Raw genomic sequence first — 24,886 nt, 5'->3', positions numbered from 1 at the left:
TATGAATAACATTATATTTCTTTAGGAACATCAACATAACTTTTTTTTATATATAAAATGTGTTTTCTTTAGGAACACAATGAGACATATAATTTTCAAAAACATAAAGACAATATTCTTTTGAAATATTGATATTAACGATTCATTCTACCTTTTGAGCTAAATAATAAAATTTATGTCCTACATGAGTAACAATGAAATATTCATCTTGAATATTTATATAACGTGTGTTGCGTTTCTTTGAGAATATCATCATTATATTCGTTTAAAATAACTATAATTTAAATTATGCTTCTTCGAAAGCATTGAGTCAATATTCTTTTGAAATATTCAACTTGCAATATCATGCTTTTTATAAGCAAGTAATATTTTTCTAAAATATTAATAATGTGATGCTATTTCAGGAGCAACAACGAATTATTTATAATAGATAATATACAATTAATATTCTTCTGGAATATTAATTACAATGTTGTGCTACTTTTGAAATAACAAGATGAAATTTTTTTAATTTGAAGTTCATAGAATAATATCTAAAAATATTTAATTGCCATATAGACATGATATGAATTTATATAGAAAATTGCTTACCAAACATGCATTAGAAAAAAGAATCTCCATACATAGAAGTTCAAAAAATTGACTAAATTAGTTATTGGCTAAATCTTTTACCAACATACAAAAGATATTAAATATGCAAATGAATTTCACATATATAAAAATCAAAGATAGAACTAATATGTAACAGATTCAAGAGACATAATTAATATCGAATAATATGTGAAAAATGATTGTATATGAATAAAAAACGTGAATTAATATGTGTTCAGATTACACATACAAACGTGAATTATAATTAATATGTATGCCGATAAAAAGTAGAGAAGAAGAAGCAAACTCATTGTGATGCATATGTATATTGAAATATTTCACATACTACCAAATTAATTTTAGTACATGTGATAAATATTCATGCTTATAAAAATTATTACCTTCACTAACTTTTGAAAGATTAAATTATCGTACTGATAACGCGTTATAAAAGTGAAGAAAATAGAAGAGAACATGGAGAAGTCAATAGACTTGTGTGTGTTTTATTAAGATTTAAAGCCCTGTATTTATAAAGTAGAATCAGGGATACAACAGTAATAATTTATAAGGTTACGTGGATATAATTGTCATTCACCTCTAAACTTTAATAAACTTACTTTTTACAACATGATTAAAATTTTAAATGTGTTGAATTATATAACATGTTAATTTATATTTTTATAGTTTACTATTATAGAAAGTTTGTCTTTTTCTTTATAATGGAGTTTTGAGTAATTAATCTCATTTCAAGCCAGTTTGGACTCCATTAAAATTTGTTTTTAGGGAAAAACTTATTTTAAATAGTGATTTTGTGGTAAATGTGTGGTTAAAAAAGAAGCAAAAATTTTAGATTTACGTGTAATATTATTTTGCTCATGTTTGACAACCATCATTTCAAAATTCTTTTTTTATATATACTCATCTTCAATCACACATTTACAAAATAAATATTTTGCACGTAAACTTAAACTTTTCCATATTTTTGACCATACATTCTCTAAACGGTTACAATTCAAAACTCTATTTTATCCAATTAATGATTGTTAAACAGAGGCTTTATTGAAGAATATGTTATTAAAAAGAAAAAAGAGAAAAATGTATTAAAATTAAAATGGAGCCAAAGAGAAGCTAAATGATATACGGCTAGAAATAATGTCAAATAGTGTGTGATACTCAAAGAAAAAAGAGACACTGGTGTAATTTTTAAACTCATATTATCTTCATAAAGTTCAGTGGTCTCTCTAATGTTGTTTCGATTAATTTATTGAATTATCTGCAAAATTGTGGGTAGGCCAACGTATGAGAGAGGAAGAACACAACGTTGAATGCCATCTAAAAAACCGGTTTCAATTAATAGTTACAGATGAGGAAATGATACTAATTAATAGTCTCCATGAAATTCGAGGCAATTGTCTCAATTCACAGAATCCACCGTCTCTGTCTGTATCTTTCTCAAACTCACACATACACAGTCTGTAACGCTTGGAAAATGCAAGCACCGAGTTTTTCACACCGCCTATCACCGTCGAACCACTGGCTGTCTCTGGTCACTGGCATTTCGAGTAGAAGAAGCTCAAGCTCGTTTGTTTCCTTTGGGTTCCGTACATTCCAATGCTGCTCCATCCACTCTCCATCTTTGGGTTTCTCTCTCTACATTTTATTGCAATTTGCCTGTTGCATGGACANGAATATTGAAGGTTAGAATTAGGGTGCTTGAACAGGCAGAAACAAAATACAGGAAAATGTATTTATTCTGTAAATTTGAATTAATATGTCACTGTTATGCTGCATAATCAATATTTATGAGTATATTCTGATATGTTATTTTTTCTCCTTCAATGATGGAGGCGCTAGGCTATTCGGCACCTTTTCTCTGCCGTTTCCACTCCAACATGACTATGAGTTTGAGCGGAGAAAATATTATGTACAAGTAAGGAAAAATATTGTATAATTCAAGCTCATTCGTGTGACCCATGCACCCTATATATATATATATATATATATATATATATATAAGCAATTAGTCTGTGTGTACAGACTAAATGTATACATAACAATTCCAGACAGCACACATGGAGCCCACCCTACGTGAGTAAAATATTGCCAAAAAAAACCTACACTCCCACCCCATTGTGAGTATTCTATAAACTCCGTGTCAACCAAATTCTGTACATCTAACTTCATTCATATTTAAGAGCGAATCTTGCTGACACTTGGAATTGTTAGGTACAACACGAAATGCTTCCTTAGTGTGGTGTTTCCAGATGTAACGAGTTCGATCTCCACTTTTTGTATAGTACATTTTTTCAAAAATTGAATTTTAACTCTAACAATATTCAACCCTTCTCATAAATGCGAGAGAGATTAATATCCCTTTGATACGGATGAAATTTTGTATGAAAACTTCAAATAGTGATGACTTTATCACTTTTTCATAAGCATAATAACTAGTAGTAAGATTTTCCTTTAGTATATCTAACTAGATTTTCGCCATCGGAAATTCATGGTATGGTGACACCAAAAGACCCTTTTATGTTTTAAAACTTAAAACATTTGGATCGATCTTAAGAAAAACACTAAACGAACTGCAGAAATCAAAGAAAATCAACACAAGATATGGTTTGCCCTTTTAAAAGGGCTCGGATGTTCGGTTTTGCAACCTAATCACCCGTTGAGCATCTCTCACGAGATTAAGCTCTAGATCCACTAATAACGAACAAGAACAGCATACAAATGTACGAAGAAATTGGAAATTTCTTTGAGTTTATCTTGCCTCTTGACACAACAACAACAATACTGCTATCACTCTCACAGATTGCACAAAACAACCATTTCTCTACACAAAGATCAGAATAATATCAATCACAAAGATCGATTTCATCTAACATGGCCAAACCCTATTTTTCACTCAGAAACAAAGGACAGAGAGAACGACAGAGAGTAAGATGAAGAGACTGCACACCAGAAGTCTCTAGAATGGCAAAAATGAAAAGGCTAAGACCCAGTGTAAGTATTCGTATCCATCCAACGATCAAAGGGCAGAGATTTAGCCACGTGTACGGCTAAAATTAATTCTTGAAGAGGCATTTTTTTTTTTTATCAAAAACACGATTTCATTAAACTTGAAATAACCACAGCAACCCGATAGAGCATTTGGTCCAATAACAGAGGCCCACAAAGCCAAGAATCATGTGAGGCAGCCCACAAATACTTAACAATCTCCACCTTGCTGAACTGATTCTTATTCTTTACTAATGGATCTAGATACTACATCAACTTGAGTTCATTTGCTCGAACTACCTGAAAAAGAAAAAAAAATTAGATGAACCTTATCAACAGAAACTTATTATAAGTTTTGAATTCATCATATCATGTGACATTCAAAGTTTTCGAACAATTCTTAAATTTGTTTAAAGGTAACACCTTAGTGCCCGAATCAGCAGGATTAAATTCTGTGGGAATTTTAACCAACTTAATCAAATATTTTTCTACCATATTTCGTACAAAATGAAATTTTATGTCTACATGTTTAGTTCGATCATGATATACAAGGTTTTTGCTAAGGTGTATTGCACTTTGATTATCAGTATATATACTAACAGAATCATTTGCAAAGCCAATTTCATTAATTAAGCCTCTCAGCCAAATGTTTTCTTTAACAGCATCACATGCTACAATATATTCAGCTAGAAGATAAGGCAACCAATTTTTGCAACTGTGACTTCCAACTTATACACCCATCACATAAGGTGAAAATGTAAGAAGACGTAGATCTTCTTTTATCTAAGTCACCAGCAGAATCTGAGTCTGTATACCCTTTCAGTTTTATCTCTTGATTGCTCTTTTTGTACATTAATCCTAAATCAGATGATCCTTTCAAGTACCTTAACATCCATTTCATGGCAAGCCAATGTGTTTCACCAGGATTAGCCATAAACCTACTTAATACACTAATTCCATATGCTAGGTCAGGCCTGGTGCAAACCATAAGGTACATTATGGAACCTACTGTGTTGGCATAAGGTATTTTCTCCATTCTCCTTAGTTCATCATCTGTTTTAGGTGATTGTTCATTTGACAATTTAAAATGATTTGCAATTGGAAGAGTGACAGGTTTACATTCTAACATAGAAAAATTTTCAAGAATTTTCTCCACATAGAACCCTTTTTTTTAGTGTTAGTATGTAGTCGTTCCTGTCTCTATTTATCTCCATTCCAAGAATTCTTTTAGCTTGTCCTAAATCTTTCATTTCAAATTCAGATTTAGTTTTGATTTAACAAATTCAATCTCAATTTTATCATGATAAGCAAGTAACATATCATCAACATATAATAGAATATTTATAGATTCAGCTCCACCTGAACCTTTGTAGAACAAACATGAATCATAGTTGCTTTTCACAACGTCTAAAGTTTGCATAAAAGAATTAAACTTCAAATACCATTGCCTAGGGGCTTGTTTAAGCCCATAGAGTGATTTCTTTAACAAGCAAACTTTATCTAATTTAGATTTTACTTCAAATCCTTTAGATTGATTCATGTATATAGTCTCATCAAGGTCACCATTCAATTATGCTGTTTTAACATCAAGTTGTTCTAATTTCCAGTTAAAGTGAGTAGTTAGAGCCAATAGGATTCTGATTGTAGTATATTTGGCAACTGGGGAAAATATTTCATTGTAATCCACTCCTTCCTTTTGAGTGAAACCTTTGGCCACAAGTATGGCCTTATACCTCTTATTTTCTTTATTTGAGTCTCCTTCTTTTATTTTAAAGATCCATTTACAGTCTACAACCTTTTGATTTTTAGGTCTATTGACTAAAATCCAAGTATTATTTTTAACAAGTGAATCCATTTCCTCATTCATGGCTTCATTCCAAAACTTAGAATCAGGACATTTAATGGTTTCGTCAAAGGATGTAGGTTCTGAATTTAAAGAATCAAGAGCAGAAAATAGAGTGACAAATTCTTCAGTATTAAACCTGCTGGAGGGAATTATGGTTCTTCTTTCTCTATCTCTAGTTAACTGGTAATCAGTAAGAGTATTATCTGACACTTCAACTTCATTTTCAGATTCATCACGCTCATTACTTATTTCAGATTGAACAAGCTCCACCTCAAAATTATCATCTTGATTTACAACATTCTGTGTTTGAGTTTCCATGATGGTTTGTTTAATAGGTGCATATTCAAGAGTTTTAGGTTCTCCAGATTTGACACAGGGCATGTCATTTTCATTAAAAATTACATCTCTGCTTATTATGACTTTAAAACCATTTTGTTCTTTAACCCACAGCCTATAACCTTTTGTTTCCTCCCCATATCCCAAGAAAACACATTTTTGGGATCTAGGCTCTAGCTTGCCTTTATCTTTATGAGAGTAGGCAGCACATCCAAACACTTTGAGTTTGTTATAGTCAGGTGTTTTTCCAGACCACAACTTTTCAGGGATTTGACAATCAATAGCACTGGATGGACTTCTATTTATTAGAAAAGTTGCAGTATTTAGGGTTTCACCCCAGAAAAACTTAGGAAGACCAGAACTGTACAACATACATCTAACTTTTTCCAAAAGAGTCTTATTCATTCTCTCAGCAACTCCATTTTGCTGAGGTGTGTATGTTACAGTTCTATGTCTAAGAATTCCAAATTCTTTACAAAATGAATTAAATTCAAAGTTACAAAATTCAAATCCATTGTCAGTCCTTAGTGCTTTGATTTTCTTATTCGTTTGATTTTCAATCATAGACTTCCATTGTTTGAAAATCAGAAAAGTATAAGACTTTTGTTTTAAGAGAAAGGTCCATATTTTTCTTGAAAAATCATCTACTATTAGTAGATAGAACCTAAATCCACTAAGTGTTTTTACTGATGCTGGACCCCACGGATCAGCATGTAGGTAATCCAAGATTGAAGTGGATTTATAGATTCCAGTTTTAAAAGGCAGTCTTTTCTGTTTTCCAACAATACAAATTTCACAAAAGTTTAATTTTTTAATATTATCACTTCCAAAACATCCAAGTTTGTTTAAAATGATTAGACCATTCTCTGAAATGTGCCCTAATCTTTTATGCCAAATTAATGACTTATCAGAAACATGATTTGAGGCTATGGTACAATGGCTTATTACTGGTTCAGCAGAGATTGTATAGATGCCATTTATTTTTGAAGAGGAAATAACACATATGTTCCCTAAAGATAATTTCAGAAGACTCTTGTGTATAGTGATGTTGTATTTTTCATCCAATTCTCCTAGAGAGATTAGATTCCTTTTCAATTTAGGAACATATCTAGCATTTTCTAATTCAAGGGTATAATTGTCAGTTAGCATCAATTTTATCTTCCCAATACCCTTGATTTGACAACTCGTGTCATTGCCCATCTGAATTTGTCCTCCATTAAGATTGACAAACTCAGAAAACCACTCTTTAGTGGGGCACATATGGAAGGTACAACCAGAGTCTAGGACCCATTCTTTTGAATCCCTCCTTTGAGTGTTCACAAGGACAACCCCCTGAATATCAGGTTCATTATTGCAGGCTACTGCTGCAGAACCATCAGTGTTGTTTTTATCTTTCATATCTGAGATTTTCTTAAAGCAATTCTTTATCAAGTGTCCAGTTTTGCCACAGTAATAGCATTTTCTGATCTAGTTCTTTGGTTTTACTTGATTTTTGTTCTTATCTCTATTTCTATTATTCTGAAATTTTCCTTTCTTGGTTGAATTAAAGTTGTACTGGATTTGTTTCTTATTTTGATTTACTTTCTCTTTCATATATAGCCCTTCACCAAACTTAGAGTCTTTTGACTCAGTTTTCATTTCAAGTTCCTTATTTCTAAGGGCTGCAGTTATGATATCTACAGTAAGAGTCTGCCTCCCATATTCTAAAGCATTTCTAATGTATTTATATTTCTCACTTAGAGAGTTTAATAAGGCAACTACTTGTTGGTCACTAGAGATCTCCTCATCACAATTATCTAAGTCCTGAATCAATTTAGTGAATTTATCTAAATTTTCTTCTAGGCCAGAAGAGGGATTGAATCTAAAATTGTAAAATTGCCTTAGGAGGTAACATTTATTAGACATGGACTTAGTTAAGTAAAGAGTTCCTAATTTTGTCCATAGAGACTCAGCAGAATTGGCTTTTGCAGAAGTGGAAGCTTCTGCAGAGGTAGATTCTCCTACCTTTCTAATTACATTGTCTGATAGATGAAGAAAAATAGTACTCCATACAATGTCATCTAATTCTTTCCTCCTATATGCACTAATTTCAACAGCCCATGACCCATCTAGGGCTACAGTACATCTTTGCTGCAGTAAGAGGGCTCTCATCTTTTGGCACCAGAGAGTGAAATCTCCAGTGCCATTCCATGTCTCTATGTCTAACTTATATGAAGTGGACATGATGGCAAATATAATTGAATAACATGCAATTATGCAATATTCAGTATGAGTGATTCAACTAAGTAAGGTAAGCAACAAAGCAATTTATTTTCTGAATTTAATTACCTTATTTACAGGCTTCAAGATTAATTGGAACACAGTTTAAAATGTAAAAATGGGGTCTAGAATTATACCATAAGACTGAAATTTAAAAATTTCAGTTTAGGAGTGATCATACTTAAGCCAGGGAAGGAACCAGGTTGCACTGCACACTGCACAGATCAATGTATTTCCAGAACTCGGAGTCAACTCAGCAGGAATCGGAGCGAGTCAGCTTAACTCGCCAACTCAGTACGAGTTAGAATACCCAGTTGAAACTCATTTGCGATTCAACTCAACTCACCAAACTCAGTGCGAGTTAGGGCAATCTCTTGAACTCAATTATGAGTCAACTTAGAAAAATTCAAAAAGTAGAGGAGCAAACCTTGAGGATCGAATTTTTCAATTTCCTCTAAAGAAAAACCAACAGATTTCAACTTAGGAAGGGTTTCGAACTTTTAAATACAAGTTTTGTATGCGATATAGTTAACAGAAAATTTTCAGACTTAAAAATTTTTTTTGACAAAAACTTGAACCTAGGGTTCCAAGAAGTGATAGATCTGAAAGTTCGAGAGAAGAAACAAGTAAAGGAAAAAAAATCAAGAAACCGGCTCTGATGCCACTGTTATGTTTTAAAACTTAAAACATTTGGATCGATCTTAAGAAAAACACTAAACGAGCTGCAGAAATCAAAGAAAATCAACACAAGATATGGTTTGCCCTTTTAAAATGGCCCGGATGTTCGATTTTGCAACCTAATCACCCGTTGAGCATCTCTCACGAGATTAAGCTCTAGATCCACTAATAACGAACAAGAACAACATACAAATGTACGAAGAAATTGATTTCTTCGAGTTTATCTTGCCTCTTGACACAACAACAACAACAACAATGCTATCACTCTCACAAATTGCACAAAACAACCATTTCTCTACACAAAGATCAGAATAATATCAATCACAAAGATCGATTTCATCTAACATGGCCAAACCCTAATTTTCACTCAGAAACAAAGGACAGAGAGAACGACAGAGAGTAAGACGAAGAGACTGCACACCAGAAGTCTCTAGAATGGCAAAAATGAAAAGGCTAAGACCCAGTGTAAGTATCCGTATCCATTCAACAATCAGAGGGTAGAGATTTAGCCACGTGTACGGCTAAAATTAATTCTTGAAGAGGCATTTTTTTTTATCAAAAACACAATTTCATTAAACTTGAAATAACCACAGCAACCCGATGGTGCATTTAGCCTAATAACAGAGGCCCACAAAGCCAAGAATTATGTGAGGCGGCCCACAAATACTTAACAGACCCCTTTCATATACTACCTTAGAATACCTCTAAAAGACTCTCTATTTTTAAAGAGTAAAAATTTTGAAGTAATCCAACAGACTTTTTATATTTAACACTTAATTTTACTACTTTCAAAAAATATTTATTATTTTTCTTTATATTTTATATTAACTATATTTTCTCTAAATTATTATATTATTTTTCTGCATTGAAAATTGAAATACTTTAAAAATTTTAATTATAGAAATTGAGTTTGTTTTTAAATTAAAATGTTAATTTAAAGAGTCTTTTAGAGCATATTTTAAGAGTCACTTATTTAAAATATAGAGTTTTTTATGTTTAAAGAGATCTTTGATGCTCTAATCCTTATCCTTATCTTGTCTTTTATTTCTACATTAATATTGCATTAAATGAAACGTTAAAGAAGGCAAATTTGGTAAACAATAATTAAAACTAGAATTATGCTACAGTTTTTTCACCAATCAATGATGAAATGTCACTTGAACATTAAGTACACCATGATTTAAAATCTCGATGTACTTATAGCAAAACTCTTAAAATTATGGGTGAAAGTTTTAACTTTTTAAAATTAATTCTAAGTCAATAAGATGAAATTAAAAAGAATTTTTGAGCTTAACTCGTTGATAGGACAATACGACTAAGCCGTCATTTGGTAACAAATTTTCACTCCAAAAAATCAATTTTTTGACCGTTATTTCACTATTTTCAGTCTTCATTTTTTTACTTTTTCACTTACAGGTGGGATCCACTTTTTTCTCGAACGGTCAAAAAAATCAATTCTCATAATCACTACCGATCATGCCTAAGAAAAATGAAAAAGTTTCCCTCGATTGGTCTCTTGGAAGCCAAGAGAAGAGGTGCAACATCCACAGCTGTGCTAAAATGGGGTGCTCATATGGTCAATTAATATTTACAGATGAGGAAATGTTAGTAATTAATTTTCACACTCACACACATTTATATATACAATCCATGCTTCAAGGCATTGTCTCAAGTCACAGTCTGATTCCACCTCCTCTCTCTCTCTCTCTCAAACTCACATATACTGTATGTGTTGAACGTAACGCTTGGAAAATGCAAGCACCAACTTTTTCACTTCGGCCGTCACCGTCGAACCACCTTCTGTCACCGACGAACCACCGTCTGTCTCTGGTCACTGGCATTTCGAGTAGAAGTTCAAAGTCGTTTGGGTTCCGTACATTCCAATGCTGCTCCAATCAGTCTCCATCTTTAGGTGTCTCTCTCTACACTTATGTGTGTGAACTTTTGGTGTATCTATGTTTATGTGTTGTTGTAGTTTGCCTGTTGCATGTACGTGCATTTCTAAATTCTGTAGTTAATCTAAAGAATTAACTTTTTTTTCCTTTTTCCTGTCGATAAGACAATGCAAAAACAGGAAAATTAAAAATTAATTCGAATTCTGAATTTTAGTTTTCCTGTTCATTTAAGGGCATAAAAGAAAAAAAAATTAATTTTATTTCTTCATATGTTATTGGGCGGAAAACAAGAGTTATAAGAATGATCGAATCAAATGTAAATATTTTTTTTTCAATTATGAGTTTTTTCACATGTTACTGGATGGTATTGAATTAATGTTAGTGAAAAGGAGAAAAAAAAAATTATTTTTATTTTTTCATATGTTATTGGAAATGGAAAGATGGTAAAAAGGAGTTTGACGATGATCGAGTTTTTAAAGTTAGTAAAAAAGGAAAGTTTTTATGGTTTAAAATTTATATTTAACTTTTCATGTATGTCGTTGGATGGTAAACAAGAGTTTGGACCATGATTGAGTTTACATTCTTTCTCTGCTTATGTGTTTTTAAATCTCAGTTTCGGATGAGAAGAGGTTCATAGAAGCATCAAAAAATGGGAATTTAATTCCTCTGTGTGAAACCATTTTCTCGGATCAGTTGACACCAGTGCTGGCTTATCGGTGCTTGGTTAAGGAAGATGATCGAGAGGCACCAAGCTTCCTTTTTGAATCGGTCAAGCCTGGTCATCGCACAACCACTGTCGTAAGAATATTAATTTTGCTCAAAATTATTCATTCTTTTGGAAATGAATGAGCACATGCATGTACAATGGCGGAACCAAAGGGATGGCGAGATTGGAGACCATCCTCGCAAATTTTGATATATATTTTTTAAATCTATGTTGTAATTTTGACTTTTTTTTAACATTTACATAGTACACGTATAGTTCGCCCATTTGATATTTTTTTTGCTCGCGCTAAGCAATAATCCTTGCTCCGCCACTGGCATGTGTAATGGAATATTAGGAATTTGTCTAAATTCTTGTCTCATGGTTTATTTAGGGGCGATACAGTGTGGTAGGGGCGCAGCCGACTATGGAAATTGTGGCGAAAGAAAATGAGGTTACACTATTAGACCATGAATCTGGAAAAATGACTGAGTGGGTTGTAGAGGATCCACTGACGATTCCAAGAAGTATTTCTAAGGATTGGAAACCACAGCTGATTGAAGAACTTCCTGATGCATTTTGTGGTAAGAATCAGTGGTAATAAAATGCATTTTGTAATGTTTAATGCTAAATATTTCAGCAGCCTCAAATTGAAAATTTATGTATATCTTAGATATATTGATCAAGATGCACAAAGAGGTATTTTTATATTCCTGGTAGGTCTATGACTTCCCTGTGATTCTTTGTGAAAAAAATGCACGTACGTCATGACACTTGTTGGATACTTCTATGCTAAACACGGAACATTCGTTGTGTGCTTTCTATTTTACTTTTAACTCTACAAACTGCACGACACCTGTTTGCAAAGCGTAGATAACTAGAGAAGCTTTGTCCAAGGAGCACAAACCTTCATTTAATATGACGAGTCTAATCTAGACACGTGTTAGATACCAATGCACTGGCATTCTTGGTAGGTCAATGACTTCCGGTGATTCTTTGAGATAAAGCACGTACTTCATGACACTTGTTCGATACTTTTATGCCATATGTGTAACATTCGTTGTGTAATTTCTATTTTACTTTAACTCTTCAAAATGCACTATCTAAAACCTGACACTTGACACACACGATCGACACATTGCATTTATCATAAGCTAAAAAGTCAAATATACTTGTTATGTCGACAAGATTATGCTTGAGATTTTCATGAGATATTAATAAAGGGAATCGTCTCATTAATTATGTGTGAGTATTAGCGTAATGAAATATTTGTCATAGATGAGTTTATATATATCTTAAAACAGGCCAGATATTGATTAATCCTATTATAAACATTATCTTTATAGTAATAGTAGATATCATAACTTTTTAGACACACTTACATATTGCATTCATCTATATGTGTACAGATACATAATGGAAGATATCCTTACAATTTCCTTATCATCTTGAACAGGTGGATGGGTTGGGTTTTTCTCATATGACACAGTTCGTTATGTGGAGAAGAAAAGGCTGTTATTCTCAAACGCACCAATGGATGATAGAAATCTTGCAGACATTCATCTTGGACTCTACGATGATGTAATCGTGTTTGATCACGTAGAGAAGGTATGGTTAGCTTGTTGAAAATTAGAATGTATGGATCTTATGTCCATTTTTTCTATTTACAGATGATATTAGAATGACCTACAACACCAATGCTATTATGAGAAAGCAGCTGGCATATGCAAAATATCTTTGATATAGACATAATGCTTTTGGCTATCTGTTTATCTTATTCTTGTAACTTTATTGATATTATTCGTTAATGATTCTTTGAAACTCCCCTTGTCTGCACAGAAAGTGTATGTGATTCATTGGGTCCGATTAGATAGATTCTCGTCTGCTGAGAAGGCTTACAACGATGGAATCACCCGCTTGGAACAATTGGTGTCCAGAGTAAAAGACACTGATCCGTGAGTAAAAAATCTTTGTGATATCTCTATCTTGAAAATGATTGTCTGCAACGTAATTTACACTTGCTAATCTGTAATTTTTACTGTCATGTTAGTCCAAGACTATCTCCCGGTTTCGTCAGCCTCCAACCTCACAGTTCTAAACTCTCTTTAAACAAGAATAACATGACAAGTGAAGAATACAAGAATGCTGTTGTACAGGCAAAGGAGCATATTTTTGCTGGGGATATTTTCCAAATTGTTTTAAGTCAACGCTTTGAACGAAGAACGTTTGCTGACCCATTTGAAATCTACCGAGCTTTGAGAGTTGTGAATCCAAGTCCATACATGAGTTATATGCAGGTTTCTTTTTCACTTTGACTATTTCTATCCTTTGTTTAATCAATAGATTTCAAATATCGTCGTGCATTACTTCATGTTAGGCTAGAGGGTGTATTTTGGTAGCTTCAAGCCCTGAAGTTCTAACGTGTATCAACAAGGTAAAATTCTGTTCCCATTTCTCCTAATTTTATCTGGTCGTATCATGCTACTTTTACAATCCACATATTATCAATGCTTTGAATATCTTCGAGGTCATTTCTGTAACTTCCAAAGTTCTTATATGTTTAAGACAAATAACAATATAAATCTTCTATGCCATTCTACTTGACAGAAAAAGATTGTTAACCGACCCTTGGCTGGAACAATTAAAAGAGGGAAGACAACCCTTGAGGATGAGATGTTAGAAATGATGATGCTAAAGGATGAAAAGCAATGTGCGGAACACATTATGCTGGTTGATTTGGGCCGAAATGACGTTGGAAAGGTTTCTCCTTATCTATTTAACTGCAAAAGATATCGAGAAAAAATATTACGTTCTAAATATTGACAGTGTGTCATCTATTCATGTTTTGTTCTAATTTTTTCCCATAGATTCTTCCTATTTCTTTTTATTGCTATCTCCATAGTATCAATGAAAATCAGTGCTTCTAAGTGTGGAACTCATAATCTCTATGTGCATTTCTTGCCATTGTTAAGTGTCTGCCTTCTCTTCTTGTTGGCTAAGACGTACATCTAATATTTTTTTTATATTTGATATGTACTCATATGAAAAAACTTACACATCAAACATAATTTTAAACAGTTATTTTTTGTGGATTCTTGATGTAGGTCTCAAAAGCTGGTTCTGTTAACTTGGAAAAGCTTATGACTGTTGAACGATATTCCCATGTCATGCATATCAGCTCTACGGTGAGAATAGACACCACACCATCTTTATTACAGAAGCAAGTTTTCATAGTTACTAAAACTTTTACTGACAGATCACCGGGGAGTTGCTTGATCATCTAACTTGCTGGGATGCACTGCAGGCTGCATTGCCTGTGGGAACAGTTAGTGGAGCACCAAAGGTCACTACTTTATTTTCTATTTATTAATTACACTTTCCTTATCTGTTATTATTTACAAGTGATTCGATAAAAATGCGAGTCTTCTGTGATTACTAGCTTTTCACTCTTCAGATGTATGGTCTGTCTTAGCCTTTGCCGTCTCTGGGAGAAAAAAGAAACCTTAATAAGGTTAAATTTCTTCTTCTTACAGGTGAAGGCCATGCAGTTGATTGACCAGTTAGAACCAACAAGACGAGGACCTTATAGTGGTGGCTTCGGAGGAATTTCATTTATAGGAGATATGGAAATTGCCTTGGCACTAAGAACAATGGTATTCTCAACAAGACCTCCTTATGACACAATATATTCGTCCAAGGGTCACGCCAACAGGCGGCTAGAATGGGTTGCTCATATTCAAGCTGGAGCTGGAATTGTGGCTGATAGTGATCCTCATGAGGAGCAGATAGAGTGTGAAAGAAAAGCTGCAGGACTTGTTCGTGCCATTGAGCTGGCAGAATCAGCATTCGTAAAGGAAAACCCAGCAAAGATTGACAGTGCATTATCATCCGAATCATCTGTATCACAATGAATATAGAAGATTAGACTTTAAGGTACTTGAAAATGTAGAAACCAAATAGAGGAGAGCACATTTATGCAAAAATCATTGTTCTGCTACTTATGATTGGGCTATTATATACATACATACATACATACATATATATATATATATATATATATATATATATATGTATATAAAGTTTTTCATTTCGTGGAAGACTTGTGTTTATATAAATTTCATTTATGGCGCATCCAAAATTCAAACGATAGTTTTAATGGTTGTATCCGATAATTATGGCTACTATATTCCCAATTTTTTGCTTATTGTCAAAATTCAAAAACAGAGTTTTCAAATAATGATTGTCAAACAAGAGCTTAGTAAGCATCTTCAATTTAGTGCAATCAAGTAACCCAGTTCAATTTGCTTCCAAATATATCAACTTTGTCCACTATCATCATTTTGCATTTGGTATGCTTAGAATTGGACAGAACTCTCGAATCAGACTCGAACCATTGTTTCGTTCGATACTTTTTAAATTAAATACCCGAATGAGAACTGATGGATTTGGTTCGTTTCTCAATTTTATACCAAGAATTGAATCTTCCTAATTTTTTTGATATTAAATAAGTCAAATTATTTTATTTCTTCTTTAAATAAATTTACCAACTAATTAATTGATCATTTTCCTGTTTTATTTGCCTATGAGCCCAAAATATCATTTTTCTATTTTCAGCCCAACCCCAACTTTATAATTAAAATTTCAAAAAAAATAAAAACTGAGTGACATAAATTTTTATCGATCATTTTTTCATTTTTTTAAATAATCGAAGTTGAGTGACTGCGCCAGTCTTCATCTTATCCTTTTCTCTGCTCTATACATTGAATTTGTTCCACTTTGATCACAATAGGCTTCATCACATTCCTTTCCAATAATGAGCTCAATGTATAACACAATAAGTATAAGTAAATCCAATTCACCTCTGATATTGAAGTTAAAACTTTATGTGAAATGTTATTCAATGTGTAACAAAATCCATGCTTCTTTCCCAAAGAATGTTTTCGGCAATGCAAGGATGTTTTCTCAAAGAATGTGAAATATTCTTCAGTATTATAAGAGTTAAAATTTAACATGTCATTAGTTGGATTAAAAGTAATGTTTTTGTAAATGTTAAAAAAAATTAATTATAGTAATAAATCGAATTGATTCGATTCCGTAATTAAATTTGAACCCGACCATTCTACTTATTAAATACTCAAAAATTTTGGTTCTTTAGAATCGAACCAAACCATATCCAACTCCCTGTATGCTGACATGGACATTAAAACCAATGGACAGATTACGTGCTTAGTTCATATAACTTTCTAAAAAAGTATTTTTCAAGATGGATGATGTGTATTATTGTGTGTGTGTGTGTGTAGTTTAACGTCTAGATAAGAATGTTATGTAAGTTAAACTGGCTAGGCGGTATACAAAAGGACCATATTTGTAAATAAATCGAAATTGGGTGATATAATTGCACCAAATTGAACATAAGTGACCAGATTTTCAAACAATTCAAAATTTAGTAATTTGATTAGACAAACTTAAAGATGAGTAATTAGATACAAAACAAAACTGATCAGTCCTTGTTTGAGCCCCATTTTTTTTGGGTACCGCTATTTTCATCCACATTTTTTATAAATACATCCACTTTTAAAAATAAATTTTTATTATATTTTAAATCCTATGTAAATTTACTTAAATAGACATAAAAAAAATTAAATAAAAATACAAAACTCTAAATTGATCCACTAATTTTTACTTTTCATTGGATGAAAATAACTACATGCACAAAGGAATTGCCGTAGAACAGCATTAAGTTCACAACTCTTCCATCGGAAAACGTGAATAATGTAGTCAGCTGCTTTTTAAGACTGCTTGCATGATGATGCACTACAATCTGTGACCAACAAGTTGCAAGGCATATTAAAGTTATCTGCACATGGTGGATGAAACAGCGAAATCAGCTCCATAATTCCTGCATAGATCTGTTGAGATCAGATTGATTAAATTCAGAGGTTGTTTCTTCCACCAAGGTTCCCATGGTTTCTTGTTCTGAACCTGTTCTTGGCGATGTGGCAGATTTCCAAGTGAGGTAGCCACTAACAGGAAGCAATTTAGACAGTTCAAAATTAATGGGGATTGACTGGTGATTGCTGTGCATAGCCATTCTAATGTCTTCAAAAAGTTCAGTCAGATTTCTTCCTAAAATATGGGCTTCTTTCGAGATTTCTTCCACGACTTTCTAAAGCCAATTGCTGGGCTTTCTAAAGGATGGGTTTCTTGTTTGAAGTTTGGGGTCTACATCACTGAACTCATTTTGTTCCACTGGAGCAAGTTCCCCGGTTTTTGAAATCATATTATTCCGACACATATCCTCTATGGAAGCTGATAGTGTGTAACTCGCTTCTGAAGGAGCAAAAGAACTCGTCATTCTGCTTCCAATTTCTTTATTTTCCTTATATTCTCCAAATGTTGTCTATGTGCTTTTTTGCAGATCGACGACCATATTCCGTCTCCTCATTCCGGAGGTGAGTTCTTTCTCAAGCATCCGAAAACTCAAGATGATGAAAAAAAATGATGAAAATAACGTGGATGCAAATAGTATTTTTTTTAAAAAAAATTATGTGGATATATGTCATTTAAATGAATGAATTTAGTAAGGATGAGATTGGAATATAACGTGGATGCAAAGAGTATTTTTTTAAATTTTGAAAATTTTATTAGGGATGAACTTAGAGTGGGATGAACTTATTAAAAATGTGAATGGAAATAGCGGTACCCTTTTTTTTGGAAAAATGCATTTTTAAATAATGTTTTATTAGAGAATGTATGGTTAAAAAATAAAGAAAATTTTTGAATTTAAATGTAAAATTATTTTATATAAGAATATGTGGTTAAAAATAAGTTTTGAAAAAATGAGGACTAAACTCGAACCGCAATGCATTTAAGCCGTACAAAGACACATTGAGCTCATTTCCAGAAGGCCTTTTTTTTTTTGGAAAAATAAAGCAAAACTATATTTATAAACTTTACATTTCAAAACTAGGGTGATTAGGTTTAATTTTCTAAAATCAGATGTTAATTATTTATTTTAAAATTAATAAAAATAAGTTAATTATAAACTAATTGTTCATTTACGTGATGAAATCTGGACCGTCCATATTTGAATTACACAGTTTTCATATCACTTCTGCACGTAATCACCCATCATCCAACCCACGTCCATCGCGTTTTACCATAAACTGCCTTTCTCTCTCTCTACAGTGCAGTGCAGAAACCACGTTCTTCTCTCTCTCCTTCGGAATAAAGAAACGATGTTGCTCTCTCTCTCTCTCTCTCTCTAATACGGTAAAGTAACATCCCACTCCGTTTCTCCACTACTACGAACCGCACAATATATCGTCGTTTATTAAATTTTAGTTTCAACAATAGTTGTGTTTGGAATGGCAAAAACGTGTAGTGTTAGTGCAAAAGTGATGGAGAAGGATAAATAAAAGAGGAAATATGTTGAAAGAGATTCTTCTTCAGCAAAGAGAGTTAAAATGTCGTCCTCTGGAGGGAAATCCATGAAGAAGGTGAACTCCGATTTTGTGACCTATTATTTGAGTAGTTTGTGACCTGATTTGGGTATTCTGCGTAGGAAATATAATTTTGTGACATGTTTTAGGTATTTTGTAATTTGAAGGTTTTGTGACTTATTTTATGTATTGCGTGATTGTGACTTTCTACTTGTTTGTGTTATGATTTTAGAAAATTTATGACCAACTATTTTATGATCTGGAGAGAAACCCATGAAAAATGTGAACTCCGATTTTGTAACCTAATTTCTGAAATTTGTGACCTATTATTTGAGTAGTTTGTGACCTAGTGTAGGTATTTTGTGTAGGAAATATCATTTTGTGACCTGTTTTAGGTATTTTGTAATTTGAAGGATTTGTGACTTATTTCATGTACCGTGTGATCAATTACTATTTATTTTAATCGAATGTGTTTTCTAAGGAGTGCTGGATTGTTTGCAAATGAAATAGGTGTTGTGACTTTTTACTTCTTTGTGTTATGATTTTCGAAATTTGTGACCAACTATTTGTGAGTTGGTCACAGTGAAATGTTTGTGTGTTGAAGGTCACAGTAACATTTTTTATTTTACGATTGTGCGGGACTGGAAATACTTAATAAAACCAAGGAATTGGTTTTCTAGGAAGATCACCACAACGCCAATACAGAGTGTGATTACGCATTTTGTAATGAAGTTTAATGCTGCCCAAAGGGCAATTCTAGAAAACACATGTTTCTCCTACTACTTGCATTGTAGGGAGATAGTTGTGCCCACAATTGATTCACCAAATTTTACTATGGGAGGTCAAGCAACCGAACAAGCAGGAGATGTGGTTTAATGTAAATGGGAGATATATTCATTTTTCAATTGCTGAATTTTGTTAGGTTACGGGATTGAGGTATGATGGGGTCGATGGTCGAACAATATTAGATGAAAAATCGTCTAGTGAAGGACATATATTTTAAGGACTTAAAAGTTGTTGCAAGTGAAGATGTCAAGAGGGTTTTTATTTCACTGGATGATGCTCCAGACCTTGACGTTATTAAGATTGGAATTATCTATCTCATCACCTCATACTTATTTGCTACATCCTACCCGAAGGTGGTAGATCAATACATATTTGCACTTATAGACGATTTTGTCACTCTTGAAACATTTCCTTGGGGTAGATATTTGTTTGAGACCACCTTATCGTCAGTAAGAAAGGAACTATCAAAACAAACTAGTCACTACAGATTGACAGGTTTTTTAGTGGCTTTCCAAGTGTGGCTATATGAGTGCATACCTGCACTTGAGGGGAATGTGGCCACAAGAATTTGTAAGAAATATCCACTCATTATTAATTGGACTGCTCACAAACATCCTTCAGCGGCAATGTTGGAGGACAAAGTGTTTGGAAATGAGAATGTAAGGTTTTAAATACATCTAAATTGTTATGTAATCATTAGGTTAATTATATAAATTTTGAAATGACATATGCTCAATATTTTTTCATCTTATGTGAAACAGGTTGTGATAAATGATATTGATCCATCTGAAGTTGAGCTCACAATGCCATATATGACAGATTTTAAATATGAACTTCACATATATTATGATACGAAATATGATTTGTGACCTGAAGTATGAATATCATGTTTGTAAATCGACATATCTTTTATGACTGTGACCTGAAACATGTAACTTGTGACTTGTGACTTTCTTTGTCCTTATGTATGTTGTGGCTTGTGCCTTGTGACTTACTTTTCTCTTATGTGACTTGTGAATGTGATATGAAACGCGTGATTTGTGACTTTCTTCATACGATTGTAACCTGAAGTATGAATATCCTATTTTGTAAAGTCACATGTCTTTTAAACTTGTGACATGAAACATGTGATTTGTGTCTTGTGACTTTCTTCATTCTTGTGTATGTTGTGTACAATCGGTAGATGTGCAGTACTTAAAACCTAGACAACCAACTCGGAACGTTAGAATCTCTAAAAATCAAGTGGGCACAAGTGAGGCAACTTCCCTGCTGTCGAAGGTACACGTTGAAGATTCAGATTTTGTAGACTCCCCGCTATATAAACAAACGGGGGCTGCTGACTCTAGCTCTTGCGATCAGCAAAGTGCTGCCTACCATCCAGATTGCTCATGTGTTGAGGTAAGTAATTTCATTGTCTATTCACTTAAGAACACATTTTATATACAATTCCACTAACTACAAAATGTATTAGGAATGTAGTCGACTAAAGCAGTTGATTGATAAGGAAATAACCAAACTCCAAGCGGAGAACAAGGGGTTGAAAGAAGAGTTTATGTCGATGAAGTCAGAACTATCTAAGATGAATGTAAACATGGGTCAATCAAACAATTCTTTGAAACTTAATGAGGTCATTCAGAGTCACAATGTGTTGAAAGATAGCTTGAGTGACATTAGGTTGTCTCTTAAAAATTTTGTTGAATTTGTATCTGACATTTTATTTTCGGTGATGGATGAACTTCATAAGATGTTGAGTGGTAAAGATATTTTGATGGAACAAGTGCTGAAAGATGATGATGATGTTGACAAAAAGGGCAAGGGTCACATGGAACCTGAGCCAAAAGGTGATGATGTTGCTGAAAAAAGTGACAATGTTCACATAGAACCTGAGCAAAAAGGTGATGGCGTGGCTGAAAAAGTGGACAAGGGTCACATGGCACCTGAGTTTTCACATGTTCATGATGACTATGTTCTTGAATCTCCTTCATTTGATCTATGAGTTGGCTCTTCACAGACACCTAAAAGCTCTGATGATACATTTTTTGCCAGTAAAGAAGTGCAGGATCAGGTTGATGAGGCTATTGCACGCGTGTTGAAGTCTACTGAATTTCATTTCAAAGATGTCAGTTTAATGAAACATTTAATGTTTTAATATTATAATTTTAGACTAATTGTCATACACTAATTTAAGAAACATTGTTTTTATGTTTTTTATTCAGGAAGATACACCTGCACCACCATCATCTGGATTACCTATGAAGAGAGCACAAAAGCCATCGAAAACTCTGCAGTCACCTTTTGTTAAGGTCGATCCACGTCATGCTGCTACTGGATCAAAATCTAACTCTGTAAATGTCGTGTTCCAAAATTATTTGAAAGGAGTTGATAGCACAGATCTAAGTTCATTTAAGAATTGGTTTGACAGAAGATACAAGCCCAAGAACAGGTGAATTAAACGTAGATTTTAAGTGTTTTTAGTGAATTGTGACCTTCCATTACTTTTTGTGACTACAACATTTCTGGTCACAGACAGAAATAAATTGGTCACAATGTTATTCATTTGTTTGATGAGGACATATGTGTGTGCACAGGGTAAAGTTCAACGATGTAGATAACGTGATAAGTCCTCAATTTGTATGTGGCACTGTCACTGTTCATTATAAAACTTGGTGGCATGCGTTGATTGATTCTAATTCATCATTGAACAGCACGGTACAATATTTTCACCATTTTCCACATATGCATAGTAGTTTGTATTACTTATGTATATTCTTTCTTACTACAGCAATTGGATGCATGCTTTCATTACATAAGACAACTTGTCAAGTTCAATGAAGGTGTGAAGATGAAAACTATCACTACAGACTGCATATTTGATATGTCAATCAAGTCCACATACTCCAAATTTATTCAAGACCCAAGCATTGTTGAGAAGAAGGATGAGCTAATCAAAACCATCAATGGTAAACGGTTATCATTTAATACTGCTTGGAGAGAAGTTGAATCTGCGTTAATGCCCATTATGCCCACAAATCATGCTTATTGGATGTTAGGGCAGCTTGATATTACTAACCATATCCTTTACATATATAATTCAAGCAACAAATCATACAAGGACAACAAGGTTCGCGAAGGGGCTTTATCGCTTGTAAAGACTCTTACACACCTGTTAAAATTTGTCGAGCTTTGGAAGGAAACTAGTGATGGTATTGGTGACAAATCTGGGGAACTGCATGTTAATATTGTCCGTGGTTTACCTCAACAATAAAATGGGTAAGTTTCGCTATGGGCATTGAAAGTTTTATCATTTTCCATCAACATTTAGTAATTACTTATTGTTTGTCTTCTTTAAATATTACAGGCATGATTGTGGGGTTTTTGTGATAAAATATACACAGTATTTGTTGCACAATGATCTTGACAATATGCCAATGTCATTTGATGCTGGGAATGCCAGGCTTGAAATTGCAGCGTTGCTGTTCAAAAATAAACAATTGAAGCAGATTGGAAAGGGAAGTTCAAAGTTAGATAAATGAACTCTTGTTGATGGCATTGTTTTCATGATGGATTAGATTGATAGCTGTTCAAAATTAGACAAACAGATATTTTTATGATGTAGTCGATAGATGTTATCTTTGTAATATGTTTTGGAATTGAATTTGAATTTGTTTTTGTCAATTGGTACAAGGTGAAAGTACTGGTGTTTATGTAAATGATTTTGTTTATATTATCTAAGTTTTTTTATGGATGTAAAAGTCTATATTTGCACGGTCTGAACAGGTCACGTGAGAATACTGCACAGTCTAAACATGTTACAAATAGTCACATGTGAGTAATGTGTTATATAACCGTAGGTCACAGATCGTCACAAATAGCAACAGTTGATTAATTTGCATAACTTGAATAGGCCACAAGCGGTCATATATGAGTACTTTCTTATATAACTACAAGTCACAGATGGTCACGAATAGTTTTTGTTAACTTATTACATATGAACAGGTCACAAATGATCACGAATGCTTAACATTTATCATTGACACTCTTACAAAAGAAGTAAGCATAGAATTGGTCTCATCTAGTGGAAGATGAAATTCAGATTTAGTTTGAACACACAAGTTAAACAAAAAACATAGAACTTATTTTATGCTTAAAATGGTCATAGACGGTCACAATCATAAAAAACAGAGTCACAATCAATGTTTGTTTACACAGCCCTTTTCCAGAAATAAGTAACATCATGAGATATAATGAAAGCTCAATGCATAAATCTGTCAACTCGTATAATCCAAAAAATACGTCGTTCGGCAATAAAATGAAACAATTTGCAATTACAATAAATACCATTGTGTAAAAAAAAGTATGCTAAGCTATTTGAATTTCTTTGGATCTTTCTTTATTTTCAATTTTTTGTCATTCTGGTTAAGTGGCACCAAGTTCCTGCATGTTCGACGATTGTGCCCGAATTCACCGCATCTTCCACATTTCACAACTTGTGATCTTTCATATGCTGGCTTGTTTCTCTTCTCAATAGGCCGTCCAAAACTTCTCTTTTGGTTTGGAGTAAAAACAACTCTATTACTTACATCTTCTGGCAAATTTCATTCTAATTTATTACTTACAGGAAAGACAGTCTCTTTGTAGGTATTTAGATATGCATCTCTTGTGTAATACACAAAGCAAAAGTCATATACATTCAGCTTCAATGTTGCTATTACTGCCAGTGCACGTGGACAGGGAAGTTGATCCACTTGAAACATTCTACAACTACGTGTATGTAGAGTTATATCAATCACGTATGATGATGAATTGTCCCTCACTTCAAACAAAGTGTGACTTGCAGGTGAAACCTGAAAATAAAAAATATTTAAAGTTATACTTGTGATCAACATAATAAACATAGTTTTCTTATTTTTACCTTTAGATTTCTCACATCATTGCTCATTTCCCTTAACAACTTCTCATATTTTGTTGCAAGCTTTGTGAAAGTGTCATGCGCGTCATCTCTATTTTTCCAAATTCAAGATTGGATCGTTTGCCTCAATGATTCTAGAAGTGCTTCAATGGGGTAATTTTTTGCTGCCTTTGTGACTGTGTTAACAGATTCTACTATGTTTAATGTCAGAGTAGAGTATCTATTAGTTAGCATGTGCAATCTTGACCATTTTTCATATCCAACATCCAACTATAAAATAATTTTAGTTATTAGATAACAGATTCAAGTAACAAGTCACATATGGTCACAGTTAACTCTAAAAAGTTCACAGATAGTCAGTATTATCACAGAACATGTCACAAATGGACACATTCATAAAACTATATTATATTTCAATTGTAAATGAGACCACATGCTAAA

General features: G+C 33.2%; 2 protein-coding genes across 2 annotated transcripts; one reads left to right on the top strand and one right to left on the bottom strand.

The window, feature by feature from the left end:
• The first annotated feature begins 2,018 nt into the window (after nt 1-2,018).
• On the top strand, nt 2,019-15,219 carry LOC111406498 (anthranilate synthase alpha subunit 1, chloroplastic-like). Its single transcript, XM_023035911.1, has 11 exons — nt 2,019-2,231; nt 11,219-11,403; nt 11,703-11,892; nt 12,765-12,916; nt 13,148-13,263; nt 13,359-13,605; nt 13,686-13,742; nt 13,916-14,068; nt 14,413-14,493; nt 14,565-14,651; nt 14,842-15,219. The coding sequence occupies exons 1-11, from the start codon at nt 2,081-2,083 to the stop codon at nt 15,217-15,219; spliced, it is 1,797 nt and encodes a 598-aa protein (XP_022891679.1). The 5' UTR covers nt 2,019-2,080.
• Nucleotides 15,220-23,900: 8,681 nt separating this feature from the next.
• Nucleotides 23,901-24,475, bottom strand: LOC111406497. Its single transcript, XM_023035910.1, has 3 exons — nt 24,449-24,475; nt 24,153-24,380; nt 23,901-24,080 (listed from the first exon to the last, which is right to left on the bottom strand). Exons 1-3 carry the CDS (start codon nt 24,473-24,475, stop codon nt 23,901-23,903), a joined length of 435 nt encoding a protein of 144 aa, XP_022891678.1.
• Nucleotides 24,476-24,886: the final 411 nt, after the last annotated feature.

The sequence above is a fragment of the Olea europaea genome, chromosome 12, assembly GCF_002742605.1.
Source record: "Olea europaea var. sylvestris chromosome 12, O_europaea_v1, whole genome shotgun sequence".
Classification (NCBI taxonomy): domain Eukaryota; kingdom Viridiplantae; phylum Streptophyta; class Magnoliopsida; order Lamiales; family Oleaceae; genus Olea; species Olea europaea.
The sequence above is the reverse complement of the archived record's forward strand: the minus strand, read 5'-3'. Positions and strand labels throughout refer to the sequence as shown.